Source organism: Dermacentor andersoni, chromosome 5, assembly GCF_023375885.2.
Source record: "Dermacentor andersoni chromosome 5, qqDerAnde1_hic_scaffold, whole genome shotgun sequence".
Classification (NCBI taxonomy): Eukaryota; Metazoa; Arthropoda; class Arachnida; order Ixodida; family Ixodidae; genus Dermacentor; species Dermacentor andersoni.
Window position 1 is genome coordinate 99,651,568 of NC_092818.1, and position 25,063 is coordinate 99,676,630.

General features: G+C 45.9%; 1 protein-coding gene across 2 annotated transcripts in view; it reads left to right on the forward strand.

Moving 5' to 3' along the window:
- Window positions 1-21,585: 21,585 nt before the first annotated feature.
- The window catches only part of LOC126530947 (glycine receptor subunit alpha-2-like), a 134,339-nt gene continuing 130,861 nt past the window's right edge, over window positions 21,586-25,063 (forward strand). For both annotated transcript variants that reach the window (XM_072288241.1, XM_050178277.3), the window contains exon 1: window positions 21,586-22,079. In XM_072288241.1, the coding sequence (XP_072144342.1) occupies window positions 21,958-22,079 (122 nt within the window). In that variant the 5' untranslated portion in view covers window positions 21,586-21,957. The remainder of the gene's footprint in view (window positions 22,080-25,063) is intronic.

The window sequence follows — 25,063 nt, forward strand, 5'->3', positions numbered from 1 at the left end:
TTGTCGATAGTTTCTGGATTGCTCGATACGTGTGGGTCGTGCTTTCAACGCTCACTGCCTTGTTACATAAGCTCAACTATAACACGAATAGTTATTTATGACTCATATGCTCGTTCGTGCTGACAATATTCTTGACTGTGTTTTTTTTGTTTTGTTTTTTTTTGCCCTTGAACAACCGCGTCTGATTTGTCACGAATATATGAGATCGAACCTCTGGCTGCCTGCGCTGCTTGCCTTCTTTCATTGTTTCTATACATGTAAAGGTGCTGGTGGTCGTTTTGTAGACGGAAGTGTCGAATTTCTTACTGTTTTCTGCCAGTGGCTGCAGCTGCAAACCGATTTGTTTTGCGTCATATAATTGCAGCAAAAATGTGTCTAGCAGTGGTAGACGTGCCGCCTGAAACACGCGCGGTTATCCCATAAACAGAGTTATATATGTTTAGGTAATATGTGCTTCCGATATGTATACGTATCGCAACAAATTCTTGCGGGAAGTATTTGCCCACTAGGCATTTTTTCGGCCACACAATACGAAGCCACCGGCTTCAAGTCCAACTTGAGCGTTCATTTAGTGCGGCATTGCTGCCTTCATTGCTAATTTTAGAGAATCACTGTGGTCTTTAGCAGCCATCACAGTGTGCTTAGGCAGAAGAACGTGCCTTCTCCTCTGGCTCAACATTATGTTCGCAGCTATTCGAAGATCTGACGTTTATTCTGTACTGTCTGCAAAAATGTAATCGATTTAATTTTCGCACTGTGAGGCTACCACACAGCAAATGAAGTTCTGTTTTACCTCGGATTACCCGCGTTCTTAGCGAAATGCGATAGAAACGGCCTATGAAGTTGCGCGGTGTCTATCGTCCTGGCAACTGTAGTTGATCTCGCGCAAGTCGAAAGAGTGTCTGCTTCTGAAGAGATTGATGATTCGGCAATGTAACGTGCTCGCTAGCGTATGGAAAGCCTGGTGCAACTGAAGGCGACTGTAGAGACCACAAATTAGAGCCGCACGCCCCTCTCGGGTATCGACAGTGTGCAGGGGTACTCTGGCGCCCAACCACTTAATGTGTGTGCTAATAGGACGAAGGTCTGGCGTCGTCTCGTGGCTGTGTGCTAAGAGGCCGCAGAAACACGACACATCAACGCATCGTTCTGAAACTTAGACCTAAAAGGGTGACAAACATCACTTACGGACGGCCGACCACAAAAACAGTCGGTATGGTTGCGTGCACGTGAGCGCATTGATTAAAAAGAGAATCAATGCTGAAAGATATATAGGGAACAGAGAGCAAATAAGAACGATACTAGAGGTATTTTCGGACATGAAAAAAAGTCACTAGCAGCCCTTTCTAGGCTCTAAAGTCCGAATAAAGAGATGGATAAATGAAGCAGAGCAAGGAGGTTAACCAGGGTCTAGCTCGGTTCGCTACCGTATGACTGGGATATGGGATGGAAAGATAAGAAGGAAGACGCTCGAAATAGTCTTTTTGTAGACACTCAAGACAGTGCTAAATGGCTGATCACCAAAAGAGATAAGGGCATGGTTTTGGACGCACACAATAAAAGCCGTCTTAGTCGAAGTGCATACACTTGTAAACACACTTATCTCCAGCATGCTTCAAAAAGCGTGTTGTTTTCTTGGCAGCCGAAGCCTGCATTTTTTTAGGAAAGTGTACTGAAACTGCTTTCTTTATTTAGCGATTTTTTCAGGATACGTGTGTCTGCGTGTCTTCAAAAAATCGCTAAATAAAAAGAGCAGTTTCAGTACACTTTCCTCAAAAAATGCAGGCTTCGGCTGCCAAGAAAACAACACGCTTTTTGATGCATGCTAGAGATAAGTGTGTTTACAAGTGCTTCCTGTGTATATTCTTTTCTGCCAAAGGATGCGTGAGGCGCACGTTGCGTGACCAGAATAACCGCACGAGTGAGCATGTCGATTCAGGCCTGCGAATACTTCGCAGAAATGAAATATTTAAGGCGCTTATTCAATGAACAAATTGTACGGAAATGGAAAATGCGTGTGACGATGCAAGCGGACTCTTGAAAAAAAAAAAAAAACGTTCCATGCCTAAACCTTCATGCTACAATAATATATTTTTAAAAGGCAGCATATTCTGACTGTGAAGTGTCAGTACTGGGCAGATGCTGTACATGTGGTATAGAGTACACGTTCTCGGAACTCGTAGAAGACATTTTGGAATAACCGCGGAGCATTCATTTCCAAGAGTTTTTTTTTTTTCATATCAAAACACCGTAGGTGCAGTTATTGATTAACAGCGGGCCAACAGCACTGAACCTAGGGGTTGCCGTTGTTAATTAAACAAATTAGAAATGCCAGTCCTGAGAATTTCTCGCCCTATGTACAAGCACAGCGCACGAGTGTACTGCGGAAACACAGATCTTTGCTCATCGCTTTTTTTTTGCGCTTACGATCGTCACACTTAATATAACTGACGGCGGCATTTCTTGCTCGTTCAGCAGTCATGCAGTTAGTACCCGGTGTACTTCACCAAACACGGTCGCTCACCTCGGAACGGTTGCGCTTAAAGGGCAACTCCGGAATTTTCTAACCCACATTAGGATATTGTCATTTTTAAATGGCATTGACAGTCCTGTCACTGGTATGGTGGGTCAATTAGATTAGAAACTCATCAATAATCTTAAACAACCAATAAACGAGGTACCGAAACCTAAACGGGTAGCTGCTTCTGTGACATCACGATGAGTCGATGACGTCAGATCCCAGACTACCGCAATGTAAACACGCAGAACACGGGCTAAACACGCAGTACACGTGGTGCTAAATCCAAAAAAAATAGCGAAGTTGACGATGCCTTCTGACAACACAGGGAGCTTTTCGAGCTCTTTCGAACTATACAGCGACCATTTAGGCGACAATTTCAGCGAGAGTATGAGCGCTGAAGGATCGCCGTTGCCGCCTCCCCGCTAGGCAGCTGACGTGTCGAAGCTCAATGTATTGTGTTGCGGCAACAGGAAAAGAAGCACGGCTATCGCGTCTGTCAAAACGATGACTGTTGGCCGTTGTCTCGTAGAAGGAGGAGCCAACTTCGTCGTTTCTGGGCGAAGTGGCGAGTTTCTGACGTCACAAACACATGGTGGCCAGTAAAACGTCATGCGTTCCTGGGCATATAAGTCGAGAACATGCAACCAACCTTTAAGATTAATTTTTGAGGAAAACTACATGACTTACAGTCCTATCGTTTGGCACAGATAATCAGAAGGCAAAAGGGGACGTATATGTAAAATTTTATTAGGGTCAGTGGACATGAAAAAATCGCCCGAGTTGCACTTTGATGTTCCACTGAAGACGAGTTTGCAAGTGCAAGATTGTCTTTAGCGGAACATTAAAGGGCGTTTATTTGCATCAGAAAATTTGAATTATTATTTGCTGCACTATACGTTTCTAGGTTTCTACGCTCATTTAAGTGCGAGTTTAACGTAAATCTTTGGTTAACAAGAATCCAGTTTGTATTTACCCCGCTCCTGATTATGTAATACTATAGGGCCTTTCTGAAATCGATGTGCTGGGGATATTTATTACAGTGGCTGCTACTGAATCGGCGCGTTATCTTGCTACTTTACATGAATTATAGGGAAGAGAACTTTTGTTTAAATAACCAAGTAATAATGAAAGCTTCAAGGGTGGCCTCACGTTGATGTTTGTATTGGAGCATTCATCTTGGTTTTTGTAACAACCAATACATCACACCTACCATGTAACTGCTTCAGTTCATTCCGAATGCCATGTCGCTGCGAAATTATTGCTTATTTTTTTGCGCACTGAGACAAGCCAATTAAGTTCGGAGCCATATGCACATTTACGTATAGTTAATTCGGGTGAATTCGTGCTTGTAGAGGCGCCGTCAGACGTAAGCACAACAATCCAGGGCCATCTACAAGGGTTTAGCTTTAATAGTAGTCATGAAAATTTCTTTCGTTTCATTGCAAATTATTGCTCTTTCACAGTAGTCTTCAGAAATTTCTCTGTGTTCTTGATGATTTTCTTGTTTTGAGGAACGAATGCGTTTCAAAAGGGAACTCGCCACTATGTTTCTGGTTGGTACGTGATATGAAAGTTTATTTTGTGTTGCTAACGTGTTACTAATTTGCACATATCAGAATTTCTTTTTAGAGATTTAGTCTTCTTTTTATGCGTTATGCGTGTTAGATTAAAATTCACCAAATATTCATATCTCTTGAAAAAGTAAATATTATACTTCGGAGAACTACCACTACCGGGATTCGAACATCTGTTTACACTGGAATTCACATGCCCCACATTGACTGGGTAGGTGAACTTTCTCGTTCCGCAACTAGAAACTAGAATATTTGCTACTAGGAGAGAGAAGATCTGCCGGTGCTCGCCGCTTCTTGAGCATTAATTCAACGGCACTGTAGCAAGAAGTCACTTTACATAAAAGTAACATGGCCAGAACACTGAACTCTAGGGAACTTTATATCCTTTGGAATTCTTTATGCTTGAGCCCAGGTGCGGCGTTCATGAAATGAACCAATTTCTAGGCCTAATCTCAGGTTGAAGCGAATTGTGACGTCTGTACCCAATAGAGGTGAGTGATGAAGGCTGAAGTTCGTGAATTAGAACTTCAGAAGCCTTAAGCTAATTATTTCGAATGCAAATTAAGATTGTAGAAGTGTAGGCATTGCCACATCTGCGGTTTTGGCGGCATAATTTCGGTCCGAGGTCCCTAAACATTTATTGAAAAGCCAATACAACAATTGCGCATCAGAACCATGGTAAGCTGGGGCAATTTGTGAGCCATAGTTGGTTACAATGTCAAAGGAAGAATTGAGTGACGTTACCATATACAAGAACAGCTGATTACACATATGACACTACAATAAAATTCGTTTAATGTGTCCAACAATCAAAGCTTCGGTTTGTTCTGAAATGAATAGCTAATGTTAAGGTAATGCTGTGTCGCGTCATGGCAGTACTAATAACGGGCCACATATAAATTCTACTTTGTTTTTCGCGAGGAAAACCTTGTGTGTATTCTCAAATTAGCGTCTCGCGTGAAGCTAATGATGTGACGCGTCGTGTATTGATTTCTTTATAAATTTCTGATGGCTCATAAGGAAAGAATTAGAATTTCATTCACAAGAAATTGAAAGGCCATTTTCATAAGTGAAACACGCGCTGTAAGGAACAAACACCGAACGCTTCAGAGTGAACAGTTACTGAACTACCACATTCAAGGCACCCCAGATATCTCCCTCCTGGCCACCTCCCACCTAGCGACCTAACGCATTTTAAATCAAATAAATGTCCTCTCTCTCTTACTACCCGCAATACGAGCAAGAAGGCGTTAAATGGGCGTGCTGTTTCATTAAGGCGGTTAGAATGAAATTCAGGGATATGGCGTGCGAAAACCACGATATGACTATGAGGCACGCCGTAGAGGTGGACTGTGAATTAACTTAGACCAGCTGAGGTTTCTTAACGTGCACCCAATGCAAGGTACACGGGCGTTTTTTGCATTTCAATCCCATCTAAATGCGGCCGTCATGGCCCGGATTCGATCCCGCGCCCTCGGGCTTAACCAACACCATCTACAGCACAAGGCCTTTTCACCCCGATCCATGACGTCACGCTACCGGCCCGAAATTTCTATTCACAAGACTGGCGTGATGAAAGCGGTGGCGCCGAAATCATTGTTACCTACTCGGAAGCATTCCCATTAGGTTCTGTGGCAGTTGGGCCAGTAACATGACGTCATGGATGGGAGTGAAAATGCCTTGTGCTATCTATAGGTGGCGTTGGCTTAACAGCGCAACGCCAAAGACACTACGCCACCACGGCCGATAATACGATGGTCAGTGCTCACCAAACCACATAGTCAACTTCTGCGCTTTCATATAAAATGAAACCTCGGATACGCTAAGCGCGAAATTCGCTGGCTCAGTACAACGCTGAGTACATAGTGCCCGACGCTGACAAATGTGTTTTTTTGTACAAGACGAAAACACATTCTTTCCGTCGCATGAAATGAAAGCAAGAATCAAAACGTGTCGAAAGAGGCAAAACGTGCTTTCGTGGGCTACCTCGTTGTTTCCACCACGGTAGGTGCAAGACAATGCATTTTTCCGAGCCAGGCATCTGAACGTCGTCCTAGAGCTTTCAAGCGAACAAACCGTTAACCAGTCGTTTGGCGTTGCGCTGCTTCGACCCCGGCCTAGGTGAGCGCGCATTCTGATGGAGGCGTAATGCAAAAAAAAAAAAAAAAAAAAAAATGATCGTGAACCGGACTTCGGGTGCACGGTAAAGAACACGAGGGGGTCATAATTAATCCTCACTATGACGTGGGCCTGATAACCATACCATGGTTTCTTGCACATAACCCCCCCAACACACGCACAAACACGCACGCACATATATATACATATATATGAACACCACCATGCTGCCTAAGTAACCAGGCCTCTTTCGTTAACGTGCGTATTGTGCAGTGCCTCATGAAACGATGTCAACGCTACAGAACAAAAGAGTCTATCGGTTCGTTTGCCAAAGTGTGTTGTTGTACGAACTGGTGCATATTTGGACGATAGAAATGAGTACGAAATAAGAGAGACGATGGACATCTGCTTTGCTCGTCAGAATGATGATACGTGTTTTACTGACACTTCGATTGTGCTCAGAAAATGTTAGTTTGATATGATCGGTATACTTAATTGATTACACGTGGACATCTCTCAGAGACAGCAGGATGTGTTTCTATTTCGCCGTAGTGGTTTCCAGTAAACATATGCTGTATATGAGGACCCCTGTCGTGGGTGCTTGCTTTTAAAGCTCTAAGACGAGAGTTTTTAGCGCATGCAACGAGGACAGGGAAAGAGAGTACGATTGGTACTCATGCCATGAGGGGGTCGTGCAGATTCAAATCTTTGAATTGAGCCAAAGGTTTCCCTGTCACGCAGACATTAGGCTCGCAAAACGTGCTTACCACGTGTACAGCTGACAAAGTGAGTCAAACTAGGGTGGTGAAATACGCAATGTAAATAGGTTGATGACAGCCTCAAAAGAAGTTAGCCAACCAACGTCTGCGAAGAATAAGGAGGAAAGAGAAACTTTGAACGGGCGAAAAGGTTTACACGACCGAACATTTCATATGTGGTAGCTATAGCAGAAAGAAGTAGTCAACGCATGCAATATCCTTCATGCAATATTTTAAAAGCTCTAAATAAGCGCCGTGAAAGTTGAGCAGAAGAGTTAAACTTAGTGCTCATGGTTTACTACTCCCGAATATCGAATAAATGATCGCGCTTAGGCTGCCTTGGCGTTTCGGACGCGTTCCTGTGAGTGCTCTTTCGGAACCGACTTCAGGAATGGGCAGAGCGGAAATGCTCCCTAGGGCAATGAAATGTATAGCTATTGTGGCCTTTGGAATGGAAAGTAAACGGTCGACATTCAGCGGTATTGAAAATACTATTGACGAGGTCATGCAGAAAATGCGATGAAGCACATTCCCGACATTCTGCATCATTTCGAGGTATAGTATTAAGTCAGTAGACAGCGACTCGGTGAAGCAAAAGTCCGCGTATTATATAAAAAAAAAACCATTTGTGACTCTGTTTTAAACCAAACTATAGACCCATCGCAGGCTTTGGACGGTTTCAGTTATTGTTAGTGTCAAAAAAACATTCTTAAATTAAGTTTCAGCGCTGGCGACAAGAACGACGCGACCAGAACCAACCACCGTGTTCGCCCACGCGCCTGTTCCCGAACGAAGTTGTTGCACTTAGATTTAACGGCGACAGTAAAAACCTCGCAAATAATTTAACGGCCGTAAAAACCTCGCAAATAACCTGCCACTGCAAAGACTACGATACAAAAGATAAAAGCAAACATAAGGCTGCTACGTTAGTCGCCTTCGGCGGGTAAGCTTGCTCACCATAAGATTGCAACGTATACAGAAAGTGGATACAAAAAGTCTTCTATATATACTTATTTATTTAATACATACTGTGGACACGATGTCCATGCAGGGTGGATAACACAATATTAGGTCACAAGAAGTAAAGCAATGTCAATACAACAAAATGCGACAACAATACGACAATAATGCTGATACAAAAAGTAAACAATCGTGACAAAAGTTTTATAAAGGCAAGTCATTCCAGTCATTTATGGTGCGTGGAAAGAAAGAGTATTTAAATAGGTTGGTTTGGGCAAAATAGGGGGTCAATGCATTTTGGTTATGTTGGCGAATAGGTCTCGTTACTAGTCGACTTACATACGCTGCCGGGTCCAGTGCCAATTCCTTATAAGTAACTGAGAAAGAAAGTCAAGCCGTAATGTTTTTCTACGCGATTTAAGTGTAGGGATATTATTGGACCTCATTAGTTCAGTTGGTGAGTCGAATGTCGAACATTTTTTGTAAACAAACCGGACAGCCTGTCTTTGGATTCGTTCAAGTTTCTTTATGTTACATTGAGTGTAGGGATCTCAGATAATACAGGCGTACTCGAGCTAAATTGTGTAGTAATATGCAAGTAGTTTAACAGAGGATGGGGATTGTTTAAGCTTGTATTTGAGAAAGCACAGCTTACGGAAGGCAGAGAAAGATATATTTTGCACGTGAAGGTTCCAGGAAAGGTTGCTGCAAAAGGTAACACCTAAATATTTATATTTAGTAACTTGTTTGTGTGCATAGGAGCCTAGCATATAACTATAAGAGAGATGTTTTCTTGAGGGAAATGGGAAGAAAAACACTATATATTTCAACATTCAAGGTCAACCCCCATTGAGTGCACCAACAGAAAATTTACTGAGACTAACATTTAGGTCATCTTGGTCACTAGTGTGGGTAATTTCTTTAAACAGTACACAATCGTCCGCAAATAGTCTTATTTGAACATTCGGCTTTACAACGACAACAATATAATTCACGTACAGGAGGAACAACAAAGGGCCCAGTACACTTCCCTGTAGTACTCCAGATGTCACTGGAAGACAGGCCGAGCGATGCCCACCTACATCCACGAACTGTTCACGATTCACACGCACACGCACACACGCGCGCGCGCACACGTACACGCACACACATCGAAATAGCGACTTGCGTTTCGATGTGTGTGCCATGAGACTGCTTGAGGCGCGTTCTCATGACGGTCTCGTCTGAAATGGCCAATGTGCAGACCGCCGATGTTAATGGAAGAGGCTTCTGTCTTCCTTTCAGTAAGAATAAGGGTCGAGACTATTTCGTTTTTAGTTTCTGCGAAGTGCCTTGTCTCATCGGGTGTTCCAGTTTACGAGATTCCCATACTGTCCGTTATTTCTTAGAAGTGTTCATATAGGATGCGTCAGACTGCTTCCGTGAGAAAAACGAAAATAGCTACCAGGTAGTGGCAACGAGGGAAGAACGTGTTGTAATGTGTAATAATCCCTGAAGCTCAGTCATAAAATATGGTTCTCACTCATGCTCAGCCCAGGTCCGAGCATTTGGCGATCTTCGCATTTTAGCATTAAAAATGTAGCGTAAGGATTTCGTCCCCATCTTAGCAAATGACGCCAGTAAATTTGTGCGCTGTGTCACTAAATGGTTGGCCACAGCTCGTAGATGACGAGATCGAAAAAAAGAAAGCTTTGCGAGCGCCTGCAAGAGTTAGCGGTCGCTCATCTGAAGTCCTCTTTGAATATTGTCCTGGAATGTTCACAGGTGTTGCATTGTATTTTTATGAATCGCAATAGGCTCGCTACGGTTCTCTCCACGCATAAGGTTGAAAGAGAAAACCCACACCGCCTGTGTTTAACTTCCCTATTGACTTGGCTGAATATTTCAAATAAATGCTGGGAACTCAGACGCGTCGTAAAGGAGAGCTCTGTAAATTTTGACCATCTAGGTCCAAATTATTAAACGTTTTATTAAACATATAAACGTTTCTGTATTTTGCCAGACGTACGGATGCACCTCCCGCCTGGGTTACCACGACGTGAACAGACCATGCTGTACCGTCTCTGGCTAGGTGCTGCCTTTACGAACTCATATGCTTTCCTTATTGGAATGGCCAACAGCCCCACGTGCGACACATGCAACAGCGAAGAGACGCTCACACATATCTGTGTCTGCCCGCGATATAGTGCCCAGAGACAAATGATGTGTAGAGTACTGGACCAGTTGGACAATCGTCCACTATCAGAACTGAAAGCTTTAGGTCAGTGCTCTGAAATAACATCCGCGTTGAAGGCCTTACTCGCGTTATTAAGGTTCCTGCAGTCTACGGGCCTTCACGATAGACCTTAAGAACGCCGCCCCCTACCGCTCTATAGTGTACGCGCTTTGTTAGTGCTCGTCTCGCTTTCTTTCTATGTTTCCCTTCCACTCTCTTTCTCTTTTTATCCCTTTTAACCCTTTCCCCCGTGTAGGGTAGCCAACCGGAACCACCTCTGGTTGACCTCCCTGCCTTTCTCTGTATTCTCTTTCTCTTGCCACCATCTAAATATGGCCTTGGCGAGCAAGAATTATGCCTGCAACCGCATGGGTAGGGCAAAGTTAACACGATATCAACCGAAGAGGTTATAACCACTCCATTTTAGATACTCCGTGTATTGCGCAGAACCATAAAAAAATAATCCAGTGCATCAGTTGTTACTGACCTATAGCAGGGCAGAGAAGTGTCAATAAAGGAGCACAATATGATAAACGATGAAACACTAATGCTAGAACAAGAGGAACGAAAGTATCCCACGACTACTGTGCACCGTGAAAATACGGTCTCAAGTACAGCTGCAGTTTTGATGGTCCAAAAGTTTATGCTTGCGCTTTGGCCCAAGCGCGTTTATTTATCTTGTACGTGGATGAGCTTTGTCATAGGGGGAGAGGGTGGAGTGTAGGAATGGGCCAACGCGCATGGCTGGTCGATGACGAAACCAAGTACCGCTGATAGAAGCAACACGACGCACTAAAGCATTCTTGGGAAGTGCGCTTAGATTTTCTAACGTGACAACAGCGTGAACACGCAACACTTTGCGTCCACCGTGTGCCTATATGGTTCTGGTCGGTGAAAGAACAGAAAGAAATTCCAAGCGAAACAAAATGCGTAAGCTCTGGCGGACCTGGTGTTCCATAAGTCTGACAAACGCTACTCTGTATGGCTCTACAGCTGCACATACTTGCTGACGCACAAGTTCAACTTACATAGGCACATACCGTTCGCTATATATCTACATGGACGGGGTGCATGCTTGCATGCACGCCTATGCAGAAAGTGGTTATTGCGTGTGCGCGGTGACCTATAGCACCGAGGCTGCTTCTCTCACAGCTACGAAAGTGCATGCTTCGCGCAAAGCCCCTGTGACATTTATCCGCTGACTAGTTCAAAACTCGCCAAGCAAACACATGCACTACTTCGATGATGAGCGCATCCATGCGAAAGACGCTTTCACAATAGTATCCCAAATGCTTTATCTGCTTTTGCGCACCTTGATTGAAGGCTACCCACTTAAAATTAATCACCGACGGTTGCATTTTATTACGTAGCTGCCGGCACGAAAATGCTGCCGACTGACTTCATCAACATACCTCAGCCATATTACGATATTGTCGGCAAAGTGTCCTCAATGGGCCGTGGGAACAAAGTTGCAGCCGCGCGCGCCGCGAAAGCTTTTGCTGCTCTGAATAAAGGCTAGCAGGCGTCTGATGTCGCGGCATAATATACTCCTTGGCGCTTCAAGTGTACCCGCCTCCACTTAAACCAAGACGGTATAACAGCCTCAATATTCTGTTCTGTGGCGCTATGCAAAACGCACACATTACGTTATGCATGCGTAAGGCATTACACGTTAAAGGCGGACCCACTTGGCGCGTTGTTGCACTGGGATCACGATCGTGGGTCGTTTATAGTTAAGTGAAGTTCCTGACGCAGGCCAGTGCATTTTAGCGTCAGCGTCAGTTGCTATCTAAGCCACATTGAAGAACAAAAACTTGCTATGGCTCGGAGTATTCTGGAGGAGGCGTTTAGCGCACCGTCTGCCTCATTAACTTCCTTGGTAGTTATAGCTACCATAGCCGGTGTCATCAAAGCCAAACCTTGGCTGATTAGCTCAAGTTGTTTGTTGTCTTTTTACAGCGAAAGCTTTACTGGCCGCGAACCGCCATGGCGGCGCTCCGAGGAGGCACATGACGTCACAACGCGCGTCTCGCTGCGGTTATTTCTCTATCTCTCGCTCCCTAGTCACTACTGTGCATGCGCCGCTAGTAGCGCCGAGCCACAGGTGTTCCGCCGCCGCCGTTTGGTATGAAGTCACACCGCGTTCCTTGTCGTTGCGCTAGCCGCCGCTCGTTTCTCCAGCTGCGTCGCATGCCTGATAACATGTCGGAGGATCGAAAATGAGAGCTCGCGTGTGCCGCAACCACAGTTGAGGTGGCAGTGTGGACGGCGACAATTCTGATAAGCAGGAGGAGGCCTGGAATCGTCATCGGAACGAAATGAAGAGGAAACGAATCACCCAGGAAATCGCCCACGAACAGCGCGCCGAACGACTGGCTAAATGCCGCAGCACAGCTAGACAACCAGACTAACCTGGACTTGCAATCAAGCTTAACCAAGGCTAACCATGCTCTGCATCCTCGCATAGCCGAGCTAAGCCCCTGCCAATATTTTCGCACTGGTTGCCACGCACAATCATGTGCTGAAATAAAAGTGCGCAGGCCCACTTAGTCCGGAAGCTAAACAAATATGTTCCATTAATAACCTCGCATACTTGTTCAAGATGGTGCGTCCGTGTCCCAGCAAATCTGAGCCATTTCTCGGTGGAGGGAAGATTACTTCTGGCTGTACACAAGGTCTTGAGCTGCTGAACTCGAAGTCCACGCGTTACGAAAGGTTTAAAGACGAACCCGCGCCGAAATTGATATTTTGTTGTTTTTCTTTGTTGTTACCTTTTTATGTATAGGAGAAAATAGTCCTAAGCAGCGGTTCGTTGAGTAAATTCTTCAGTTATCGTCTATGTAAAGTTATGTCCCAAAAGTACAGCTCGCGTAAACTTGTAGTGTCATTCTACAAACTAGCCAGAACTCTGATATTGGCGGCGCAGCAACATGGATATGATGACCACGTGAGTCAACTCTGTTGTCTCAAGTCAAGTCTGTTGTGCGCGACGAGTTGGCGAACCTTGGAATTCAGTCTGTCTATTCCGTCAACCGAGCGGACACCTACATTTTCCTACGATCTCTTCTTCGCGAGGCCAGTACCCCTGTCGGCCTTTTCACAACCCAGCGGAATGGCGAACATCCGATGACCGGCCGATATGAATCAAGTGCCGGCGCGTTGGCCACATTTCCCGCCACTGCCGCAATACCTGGACGTCATGCCAATATCAGCCTGCGCTCCAACCTTACCGCCACTCCCCAGGTGCTTGTCTATCACCGCAAGATTCCACAGAGCCATACAAATCTAAGTAGGCGTCCTCATATACACGGAAGACTCGCTCAGCCTCGCCACGCCGACCCCTGTCTTGCTCACCCACTATTTGCCGTTCTCCGTCCCCCATGTACCTGTACTCTACGGGAAACTGTAGGGTGCAACTTCGAGAGGTGACGATGCTATAACGACAGGGATTGCAATTGTTCTACTCACCTTACTGACGGAAAGGAATTTACTTGATGTGACGTAGATGGTGTCCCTGTCTCTGCTCTGCTAGATATAGGCAAGCACATCTATGTGATGGGCTTGCTTAAGCTCACTTAAGTCCTAACACCTGCGGCGTCCTGTCTTGTGCGAGTCGCTAGCGGCAGAACACTGGCCACAATAGCAATGTGTGCCGCTCGCGTTGGTGTCTGTTTTGCTCACTGTTCTTTAACAGTGTCCCCATGGCGTTATTCTAGGCCTTGATTTTCTATCCGCTCACTCCACTCTTATCTACTGTTACGCTGGACTTGTTCCATTTGATTTACCTTTTCCTGACCCTCCTGAGGAAGTTCCCAGCAAGTTCTGCTTCGCTGAGCACATTCGACTCGCCCCACAAGCCATGACCAGCGTCCTACTTTAAACAGCTCCACGTGTGCCTGATGGCGACTGTGTTTTGTCTCCCCTCGCGGAAGTCCTCCTTGCTCATCACGTTGCTCTTCCGCAAACCATCGTCAGTATCACCAGCAACTTTACCAGCCTTCATCTGATCAGCTTTGGAATCAGTGACCACGTCCTACCACAAGGCATAGCCTTAGGTACGCTGTCTTCCTCCCATGTTTGCCTGCTTTCAGCCTTGACTGCTTATATTACGTCGTCTCCCATTGACTCTTCTTTGCCGGCCATCCTTCCTCAGCTCACAAACGTAACTGCTCCCGAACTTCCACCTCACCCCGCCAACTAGTTATGCCAGCTGCTCTCCGCGTTCAGTGACATATTTGACCTGGGTCGCCCTTTAGGCCAGACCTCTACCACAGCACACCGGTGACACACACCCTATTCACAGGCGACCATACCGTCTGTCCTCGCTCGAACGACAAGTCATTCAAACAGAGGTCGAGAAGATTCTCTCTCGAGGAATCGTTGAACCATCATCCAGTCCTTGGGCGGACCCTGTTGTTCTAGTTAAAATGGACGCCAGCTGGTGTTTCTGCGTGGATTACCGGCACCTCCACAAGAAAGACGTTTATCCTCTACCACGCGTTGATGACGTCCTTGACTGCCTCCACGGTTCAAAGTATCTTTCTTCGATCGACCTTGGCTCCGGTTACTGGCAGACTGCAGTCGACGACATGGACCGCGAGAAAACCGCCTTTATAACACCAGAATGGCTTATACACGTTCAAATTTATGCCCTTCGGCTTATGCAATGCTCCATCTACTCTTGAACGCACGGTGGACACACTCCTTCATGACTTCAAATGGCCTATCTGTATTCGTTACTTAGATGACGCCATCGTTCTTGCTCCTACATTTGCCACGCACCAGGAGTGCTTCTCGCTCGTTCTTTCTGCTTTTCGCAATGCTGGCATTCAGCTTAATTCGTCTGAATGTCCCTTCAGACGCCGCCAAATTACTATCCTCGGTGAGCTTGTTGAGTCATCTGGTGCGCGTCGAGACTCGGGCAAAGCTCGTGACGTACGGAAGTTTCCCGTGCCAACATGTGTAAAGACGCCCGCAGCTTCGTGGGCCTGTGCTCGTACTTCCGCCGCTTCATGCTCAATTTTGCGGGAGTCACCCGCCCGCTACTCTTCTGAAGGCAGACGTTTCATTTTCTTGGGGACCTGAACAAGCAACTGCCTTCTCGAAGCTTATCTCTCTCCCAACATCTCCACTCCTTCTTGCGCACTTCGACTCCCCTGCTCCATCAGAAGTCCGCACTGATGCCAGTGTTCATGGAATCAGTGCCATTTTTCGCCAACGTATCGACGTCCCAACCGCGTCATTGCCTACGCCAGCTATCTACTTTCTCCAGCTGAGCGCAATTACTTCATTACTGAACGTGAGTGCCTTGCACTTCTCTAGGCAGTGGCGAAATCTCGCCGCTACCTATATGTTCGGCCCTTTACATTCACCACAGACCACCATGCGCTCTGTTGACTTTCGTCCCTCACAGAACCTACCGATCGCCTAGGTCACTAGGCGCTACGCGTACAGGAATACCCGTACACAGTTACTGCTTGTACCACCACCAAGACGATGCTCCTGATGTTCCTGCCACCTTATGCTTCTGTATTTTCGCTATCTGCTTCGCTGACCTCGCTACCGAACAGTGCCAAGATCCAAGCATAAGTGGTATCATGGAAATGCTCACACCTAGGTCATGTGATCCTTCTCTTGGCATGTTCCTATTGCAGGACGGTACTCTATATCGGTACAGCATGTACCCTAGTGGATCTTGGATGGTGCTGGTCATTCCCCGGCATCTTCGCACAACTGTTCTGTCCAAGCTGCACGATCTACCAACGTTTGGTCGCCTCGGGGAATCAGCACGTACGACCGTGTCCGACGAAGATTCTTTCGGCCTGGTCTGTACCAATCTGTCCGCCGCTAAGTCGCTTCTTGCGAGTGATGTCAACGCCAGCAGAAGCTATCTGTGCTCACTGCTGGTGTACTCCTATCTCTTGGCGTTCCTACCGAACCCTTCTATAGCGTTGGTGCAGACTTCTTGGTACCTTTCCCCACATCTCACTGATGCAACAAGTGGATTGCCGTCGCAAGTGATCGTGCAACTTAGTTCGCGTTCACCAGAGCCCTTCCAACAGACGTAGCCTACTTCCTGTTGCAGAACATCATTGTTCACCGGGGCGCTCCTCGTCGACTTCTTACCAACAGGAGTCGCTCCTTCCTCTCTACATTTGTGGCCTACTTGCTCCGCTCCTGTTCTACCAAACACAAACTTAGTACAGCATACCTCCTCAGATGAACGGTCTTAGGAGCGGCTTATTCGAACAGTAACGGCACAGCTCTTCATGTGTGTTAACACATGAAACACCGCGATAACACCGCGATCATATGGTTTCCAGCGCACGTCGCCACCCCCACGGATGAGGGCCTCATTAACTTGAACGAGGTAGCACACCGCTCTGCGCGAGAACTGACCCGCCGCGCAGAATCGGAGACCGCCTCTTCGAGTTCGGAACTGCTGGTTCAAAACACGCGAGAACGCCTGGTCAGGTACAATGACATCACCAAGCACTACCAGCTAGGCAGGCGGTTGCTGCCCCCACCTCACCCTATGCTGAAACGTCGCCAGGCAGTCATCTGGCGACAATTGCAAACACAAACATTCCCCAGTCCGGTGCGATTGCAGCACATTTTCCCCGCGCAATACCCGACTGCTCTTTGCAAATTATGTCAGGAAAATAGAGCGACGCTGTCACACATGTTGTTGGAGTGTCGGGTTACATCAGCTACAATGGCAGTAGCTCCGGAGGCTCTTGTGTCGAAGTGGGCCGCCGCTCTGCGCAGCTCCAACCTCAAGACACAAGGGTGGGCTGTCCAGCAAGCCCGAGAGGCGGCGACGAGGCAAGGCCTCGAAGTCCCCTCATGGGAGACCTGAGCCCGGGTCGTCAAATTTGCCGGATTGTTTCCATCCATTCATGTGTGTTTCTGATAACCATCGTGATTTAGGATACTGCTCTCTCTTTTGTCACATTCGCGGGAAGTTCATCACGCCAGGTTACTCGCCATATTATTACTTGGACGGCCGAGATCCGGTGCTGCTTTTTAATTCAATACTGCCTACCACTCAGGAGTCCATGTCTCAGCATACAAGTGAGTAATTGCTCGAGCCCAAGAAACACGCCAAGTTGCTCACCGTCGCCTTTGTGCCTCTCAAGACAAGCAGAAAAGCATTTGTGACAGTCGCCAGCGGGACGCCGCTGATTTTACCGGGGATCTTGTCCCTGCGTGATCTGCGTGTCCCCCCCCCCCCCCCCGCCCCGCTTTGGCCTCTCGAAAAAACTAATATCCCACTACTCCGGCCCTTACCGGATCGTCTGTCAGGTAACTGATGTAACCTACGAGATGTCCCCGGTCGCACCTACTACTCGCTCCATCCAGACTTCCCGTCACGTCGTCCAGGTCAGCCACCTGAAACGCTACCAGTCCTTTTCTGCCTAAAAAGCAGTGGAACGGCGCTTCCATGCCAAGTGTAAATATGTTGCGCACCTCTGCACAACCCCAAGGAAGATGAGCACGAGCTTATGTCTGAAGAAGTGAACGCTTCAATGAGTAGGCTGTTGTATGCTTGGCTTTGTAAATTACTGTAAAGTACTGTACATTCTGTAAATTAATTAACTTATGGGGTTTCACGTGCCTAAACAAGCATCTGATTATGAGGCACGGCGTAGTGGGGGAATCCGGAAAAGTTCGACCACCAAAGTTTCTCTAACGTACACCTAAATCGAAGTACACGGGTATCTTCGCATTTCGCCCCCATCGAAGGGCGGCCGCCACAATGTAAATACGCTACCCGTCTTGCTTCTTCTCTCAGCAAAAATATTATTCTAAACCAAACTTAACGGGAAGCTTTTGCTCCTACATGGGAAATGAGCAATACTTTCTTTTGACAACGACTCCACCGCAATTCGTGATTTATGTTGACTTAAAAGTAACATTTAAAGTGCGATTTCAGAAAGTGAATATTCATTTAGCTTCCGCATTTTTAAATTATAAAAAAATGCGAAATTTCAAGAATTATTACTTGAAGTATACGACTCTGTATCTCAGCAATTAAAACGATATCAAAATTCTGTAAGCTGCACCTAATATTTCATTTATAGCGGACAAAAATGATAGATTGTATGCCACCCTGAAATACACCACTAACTCCTGAATATGGCATTCGAAAAAATCTTCACAAGCATTGTAACAACTTCACATAAGTTATAAATTCATACATCAAATTTGTCCGATTGAGATGCTCCAAGGGATGCAGTTTATAGAGATACAATATCAGTTTTTGATGTGAATTAACGGATTTGTAAACTTCGTACTTCTGTTCTTTTTTCAGATTTACCGATTTCTGATAATTGTTGTCAATAATGCCATGGACTAAATCAAAATAGTTATTGCGGTGATCACTGTGGTCTAACGTTCTCTCTTGAATGCAACAATTCTCATTCAGATCGGTTGAGCGGTTGAGCGATTTTCTCATAAAATCATTTATGCGTTTTACATGTATTTGAGCAGCCGGCATCGAAGAAAGGCGCGAGCTAAAGCTTCCTCTTATTGCATCACACCTTTTCTATAGGAAACCCACGAAACATAACGCTAACTATACGGAAGCCCGTGGCCGCAGTGGTGCACAAATAATAATAAAAAAAGAAATAGCAAAGAAAGGAAACCCAACGGAAGCTTTGCGGGAGCCGTTATCTCGGCCAGACATCTCACCCGGAATGCCGATAAGCTGTCTGACCAGGAGTCTAGCAAAATCATCGATTCATTGCCAGTCGAGCAAGTAGCAGGTGGTCTTCAAGATAAGGCTGATACATAAGCGCGCTCGTACCGACGTGAAGCACCGACGCGAAGCAACAGTCTCAGGTTGTGCCTCTTTTTATTATGTTTTGCTTAGTTTTGCGTCGTGGCATACGTCACGGCGCGAATTTCAAATATTTAACGTCGGTACGCCACATACGCCAAAATACGCCGATACGCCAAAAGAAACTAAACATATGTCCAGAATTCCTGGGTATGCCTGCAGAGTAAATTTCTGAGGAGTGCGCTATATTTAAGAACACGGGAGGTTTAATGCTTAAAAACTGACACTTACGTATTCTTCCATGATTTGAATACGAAAGCCTTATGACTTCTCTAATTAATTGATTACGTTCATGATACGTAACGTCATGCATTGTCATGTGCCCTTCACAACTTCACCCTAATCCACCTTGCTGTAATTTGTACTAACCTTAACCTACCTTAATCCACTTTAACCGACTTTAATCCACCTTGCTCTAACTTGAACCAACCTTAATCCACTTTATTTCACTTTACTCGACCTTAAGCCACCTTGCTCAAACTTGTACTAACTTTAATCCACTTTAATTTACCTTGCCATAATTTGTACCAACCTTAATCCACCTTAATCTACTATAATTTACCTTCATTCAATTTGCTCCTTACGTCCCCTTACTCTAACTTAACTTACAAGACGCTGATGATGATACTTGTTACTATTCGTTGCGAACAATGCCGGCGGTTCTACCTCACGGGACATATAATGGTTTCGCTACAATAACAAAGGTATGAGCAAAGTGGCTCAGATACACGATAAACTTTTTGTGTGTCTTGACATTTTGAATGTTTGCTATTGTTTTGATCACCGCTGTAATGGAAGAACTTGGTTGTTTTTTTTTCAATGACTCCTACAGTGTTACTAGGTAGAGTCCTGCTATTCCTTTGTTCGCGGACTACAGAGGCTTGAATGATATTTAGCGACCTCTCTCACTTTCAGGGATTTCGCGCGTCAAAGATGTATCGTGGTCGACGTGCGTAATAGCTCTTAAATTTTCGTAGTACACGTATGGGATAGCACTGCCTCTGCAGTTCGTGCCATGTACGCTTCCAAAGATGGCACGTCTCAACATTCACAAGTGTCCACACCGAGCACCTATTTCAGACGTACATTTCTCACGAAATGACAATATAGTTGAAAAATTACGGCACAATTTGGAGTTCTGAACTTGTGGCGAAAACTTGTTTAAAAATTTTAGGACAAAATGTAGCGAGTGTATGGTACTTGAACAAAGAGCCAGGCTAAAATTAATTCCTGCAAGCTTCCGTGAAAGGACTGTTTTATACGTATCGAGCAAGTGAGGCAGCGGTGCCAGTTCATGTTGACGGTCTAGAGAGAGTAGCGGGACCATTTAAACAATGTTAGTGTCGTCGCGCGTGAATACTGAGATATTGCAGAATGTTCAGGTCCGAAGTCTCATTTTATATATGTCGCGGCAGTGCCAGAATAAAGGATTGTTTATGCAGCATCGTGCATATTGAAAAGTGGATAAATTCTGAATACTATCTTGTAAGCATAATGATGTCTTCCTTCTGTGATACTGTTATTGTCATGAAGCATATGTGTTATCTTTAGCATGAGTGGGAACCCCATACGCTGAAAGCCAGCGTAATACAAATAGCATGACAATGTTTCTCCCCAATTTTTAGAACTGCTCCAGCATCACGTTCAAGCCCTGGTAGCTTAATTAAGGTTACTAAATATCAAGTTCCCTAAATATCTGCAACCAATCAAAATTTCAGCTGGGAAAGTACGTTTCAATTAATTTTTTTAAACACTAATGTCTACAGTACTTTCCTCAAATCTGTTCACCGATTGTTTAGCTCAATCTGTCTAAGGGCACATTTCATCAGAGCGGTGCAATCAAACACCTAAGTTCACTACGCGAGTGTCTGTAGGTGCTTAACTCCTGCTAAGAAGAGATGAACAAGAATGCGCTATTCTTCTACTGCAATCCCGACCGGTCGTGTACAGAAATATCACTCATTAGTCTCTGCCAGACAAGTCGGGTTTCAAGCGTTACAAAAACAAAATATAGCATCAGTAGCCGATGCCGTTGGATAGGTACCTCCGGTACAAGTTTAGACCCCGACGCACCGAGCCGTTACATTTCGCTTTGTGTTGCACACGCGCCTTTGTGGGTACAAGTAAAACACGGAATGCAACGAGCGCGCAACGTGGCCCAACGAAAGCGAAAGGCAAACTCCGGACGACTGGTTAGCTCTTGTTTACGCATTCTAACTTGACGGAGACGCCGCCAAGCATGTCGACGCTCCTTCTTCACCACCGTCCTTTAAACGTTTCCACGCCTCCTGGCAGCGGAAAGCGTTTAAACTTCAATGAACACAGGGCAAAAGTAGGCACGCCCCCTTTTCCAGATGATAAATATTAGTTCAATAGGAAAAGTGAAAGTGAGACCCACAGCTTCCCGAGGAAGAGTCCAAACCGCACTCTGAGAGTAAACGAATAAAAATGGGGGAGGAGGCGAGGCGAGGTAGGGGGAAGGCGGTGAGGAAAAGGGGAGAGCGACAGCTGAGTCACGTGACTAAAGCGGCCGTCTCTTTCGCGCTCTCTCCACTCTCGCTCGAGGCTCCTCTCACGCACCCTCTCGCTCTCGTCGCAGATTCGAGCGCCGGAGTTTCTGGACCCGGCGGCGACGGAGGCACGACCGGCACGCGGGCCGGAGTCGAGCGGCAGACGCCACGACGCGCGCACGCCTTTGCGACCACGACTCGCGCGCGGCGCAGCTGCTGCCTGCCGCGGCACCGGTCATATACAAGCGGCGTGAGTACCGCTACTGCGGCCGCCAGCAGCGAACAGGCCGCGCGCACACAGTTGGCCTGTCGTCGGCAAAACACGACGCAGGTCGCGAAGTTCAAGACCTGTCTTTCCGCTGCAACGCATCGTCGCTGACGGACAGGCAGCGGCGTCGATCTCACGGCTGCTTTTGATGTCACCGGTTCGAGGCGCGGGAGCTGCGTGAACTGCCAGTCATGAGGTGGCAAAGCCTCGGACGAAAGGAACCGAATTCCTGGTGGCTTCCCCTGTGTTCTTCCTGCCTTGCAGTGCAGCTGCTCTTCGGGGTACTGCCCGCGGTTCGAGCGGTGGAGGCTGGGTGAGTCGTCTAGCCACGATTGCGCAGTCGCGGGCTTCAAGCTGTCAGGAAGCTCAGCTGAGATACACGTTAATTACGTTGCTTAAGGAAAGCCACATGTACGTAAAACCGACACGCTACTAATTGAAACTCTTTTTGCCGTAGCCTGGGCGGGAGTTGTTAAACCGCGTGGTTAAAAACATCAAGAATAACACTGACTTTATAACGGGGCAGGTCAGTGGCGTTTAAATTTTTTGGAGGCCTGCTTGGTATTTATTTCCCTGCGTGCCTTTGCTATAAGTCCTTCGTTGGAAATATTCGCAGCACTCGGTTATCCTTGCAGAAAGGCCTTCACAAAGCCAAGCATTAAAAAACAAAAAACAAAGAAAAAGAACGAAACACCGTGGCTATTCGCTAGCTGCTCGTCGCCAGTTTTTATTCTTCCAGAGCGCACTCAATTTGCACAGCAGCTGACAATATAGAGTGTACGTTGAAGTGGTGCGTAGGTGAAGGATAACGCTTGCTTCCTTGACCACAGTTTTGTAGCTGATCCGATGCAGGGCGCTCAGATAAGAGAACTGAATAGTTGCTCACGCGCTTTTGTACTTCAAGTGTTTACGATCTTGAAAACGATGTTGAAATCTTTCCTACTGTCTTGTCCATAGCTTGTCAAGGAAAATGATGGAAGTGTACAGCGCAACTTTTACGCAGACCGTAGGACGGAAACACGCATGTTTGTGTCTTCCTGTCCTACGGTCAGCGTAAAAGTTGCGATGTATGTTTCAATCATGCATCTGTACCAACTCGCCCAAATGTCTGACCTTATATCAAGGAAAAGGCAAGAGTTGAGGGCAGACACCTATACAATTACTAAAGTGCACGAGTAAAAAAAAAAAGACTGAGTGCTACAGGGCAGCCTTAGCGTGTGTGACATGTTTAGATATGTTTCCGGCATACTGTTTGCTAGAGAAATGTGAGAGGTATTATTTATTCTATTCTATTAGATTATACGAAGGACCGCTCAGCGGCGTCCAATTGGAAATTAATGCTTTCGCATTTACAACTCATAAGACATACTTTGGTGTTCTCTGATTTTTGCTCTTCTTAAACGACGTGGCGCTACCGCAACGCTTTGTGTGGGCCGCTTTGTGTTTTCGATTGTCTGTAGCACAAAACCCACAGAGAAATCTTAATCTTTGTAGAGTTTCTTTTACGTTACACGCAATTGTAAAAAAAAAAAAAAGACGGTTGAAAATTGAACACAGATACCTGTGTGTGTTATGTGACGTCAATTTAGCGGAGGTATAATGTCAACAAGACTTGATGCGTAGGCGAATCATGAAACTATAGACGCAGTGGCTCAGTGGTTGTAGTGTTCGGCTGCTGCGCACGAGGTCGTCAGTTCGACTCTCAGACTCCACGGCCACTTTTCGATAGAGGTGACATGCGGCCAGTGCAGCTTTAGGTGAACGTTATAGCACTCCGAGTGCTAAAAACTTATTCTGGAGTTCTGAACTAGGGCATCCTTCATATCTCGAAAGTTTTCCTGGGACGTTAAATTTTATGAATGAATTAATTAACTTGTGAACTGGCTTTTGAAGACAAAACATAATAAAAGAGCTCTCATTTTTTTTTTGTATTCCTGTGTCCCTGCGGCGGAACTGATCTGCGGGTGAGTTTAGTGCCTGCCATTGTGTTTGCGAGTAGCCGGTCGTTGGCTTGCACTTCACAGTGCATCAAAACTGATAAAAGCCTCTTGAGACACCCGCCCGATAAAAGTAAATGTGCAAAAGAATGGCAACACTGGAAAAGTTAAATGCTAGGCTTTGCAGAAAGGAGCGTGCGAGAGCGGTCTCCGATCGCGTCGGAACAGCCTTGAGTGGGTTTCTTCGTCTATAAATCAATTTACTGCGACAGCAGCATTCTTTAAGAGTAAGGACAAGCGTCTTAATTTTGCTGGCCGGCTTGTTTTTTCTTCAAATAATTGCGGTCACGCACTATAGGCAACAAGTCAGAGGTTGCCGAGTTCTTTATTGGTAATATGAAATCTAATAAAAAATCATGGCTAGAGAAGTAAATGAGTGCTTGCCGGGACCAGGCTCTCTCACGGTCGCTTGCTAGCTTTGTCAAGTGGCATCTCGAAGATATCCCGTGAAAGAAGCCCCTCGATCTACTGCTTCTGATTTTTGGCTGGGCTTAAGAATAACACTGGACGGAATATCGAATTAGCAGCAAAACACCGGTCCTTAGTTCCATCGAGCGATTTATGACCCAGTGCATCTTGAACGACTTGAACAACGTTGGCTTGACTACCAAATGACCTTCCTTTAGATACATGTTCTTACCTTCACGTACAAATTTTCTTAGTTCTTCTTTCCTGAAAGGAGTGGCGAGTTATTGCTTTGGTGATTTTATGTTTGACAAAGAACGACATGCTCCAGCACAGTCGTTAGAAGATGAAAACAATCTTGTGAACTATTTCACGTATGAGTAGTGACCCACGTAACAACTTTTACGCCAAGAAGCTTTATTGAAGGAATATATGCTTCACGCGGAGACGCTCTTTACAAAATGTGAAGCAAACAAAGCTATAAGGGCACTCCTTAGAATGTAAGGACAAAGAAAGGGAAGGATACCTGTCTAGACATCTACATTTCGTACCGATCGCCAAATGCGAGACAATTTGTTGGACTCATTATCTCGGGTTTTCTTCTTAGAAATCATCCAGAAACTCGGAGAGAAAAGAAAAATAATATTCAGTCATTCAAAGAGTCAGTCGTAGAGGAATCACCACTGTCACAAGCGTTCCTACAATCCAGTATCCTTCACGAAGTGCAGAAGGGCTTTTGTGGCCTTTTTCATGCAATAATGCATAGGCCATGGTCCTACAGTATGGTTTAGGCGAGCGACTAGTGTACGAAATAAGGCACGCTCATCACCACGTGCTCTAGAAAGGACACGACAGTGTATTTCAGTGGTTGCCAAGCCACTGTAGAATTGTCGGC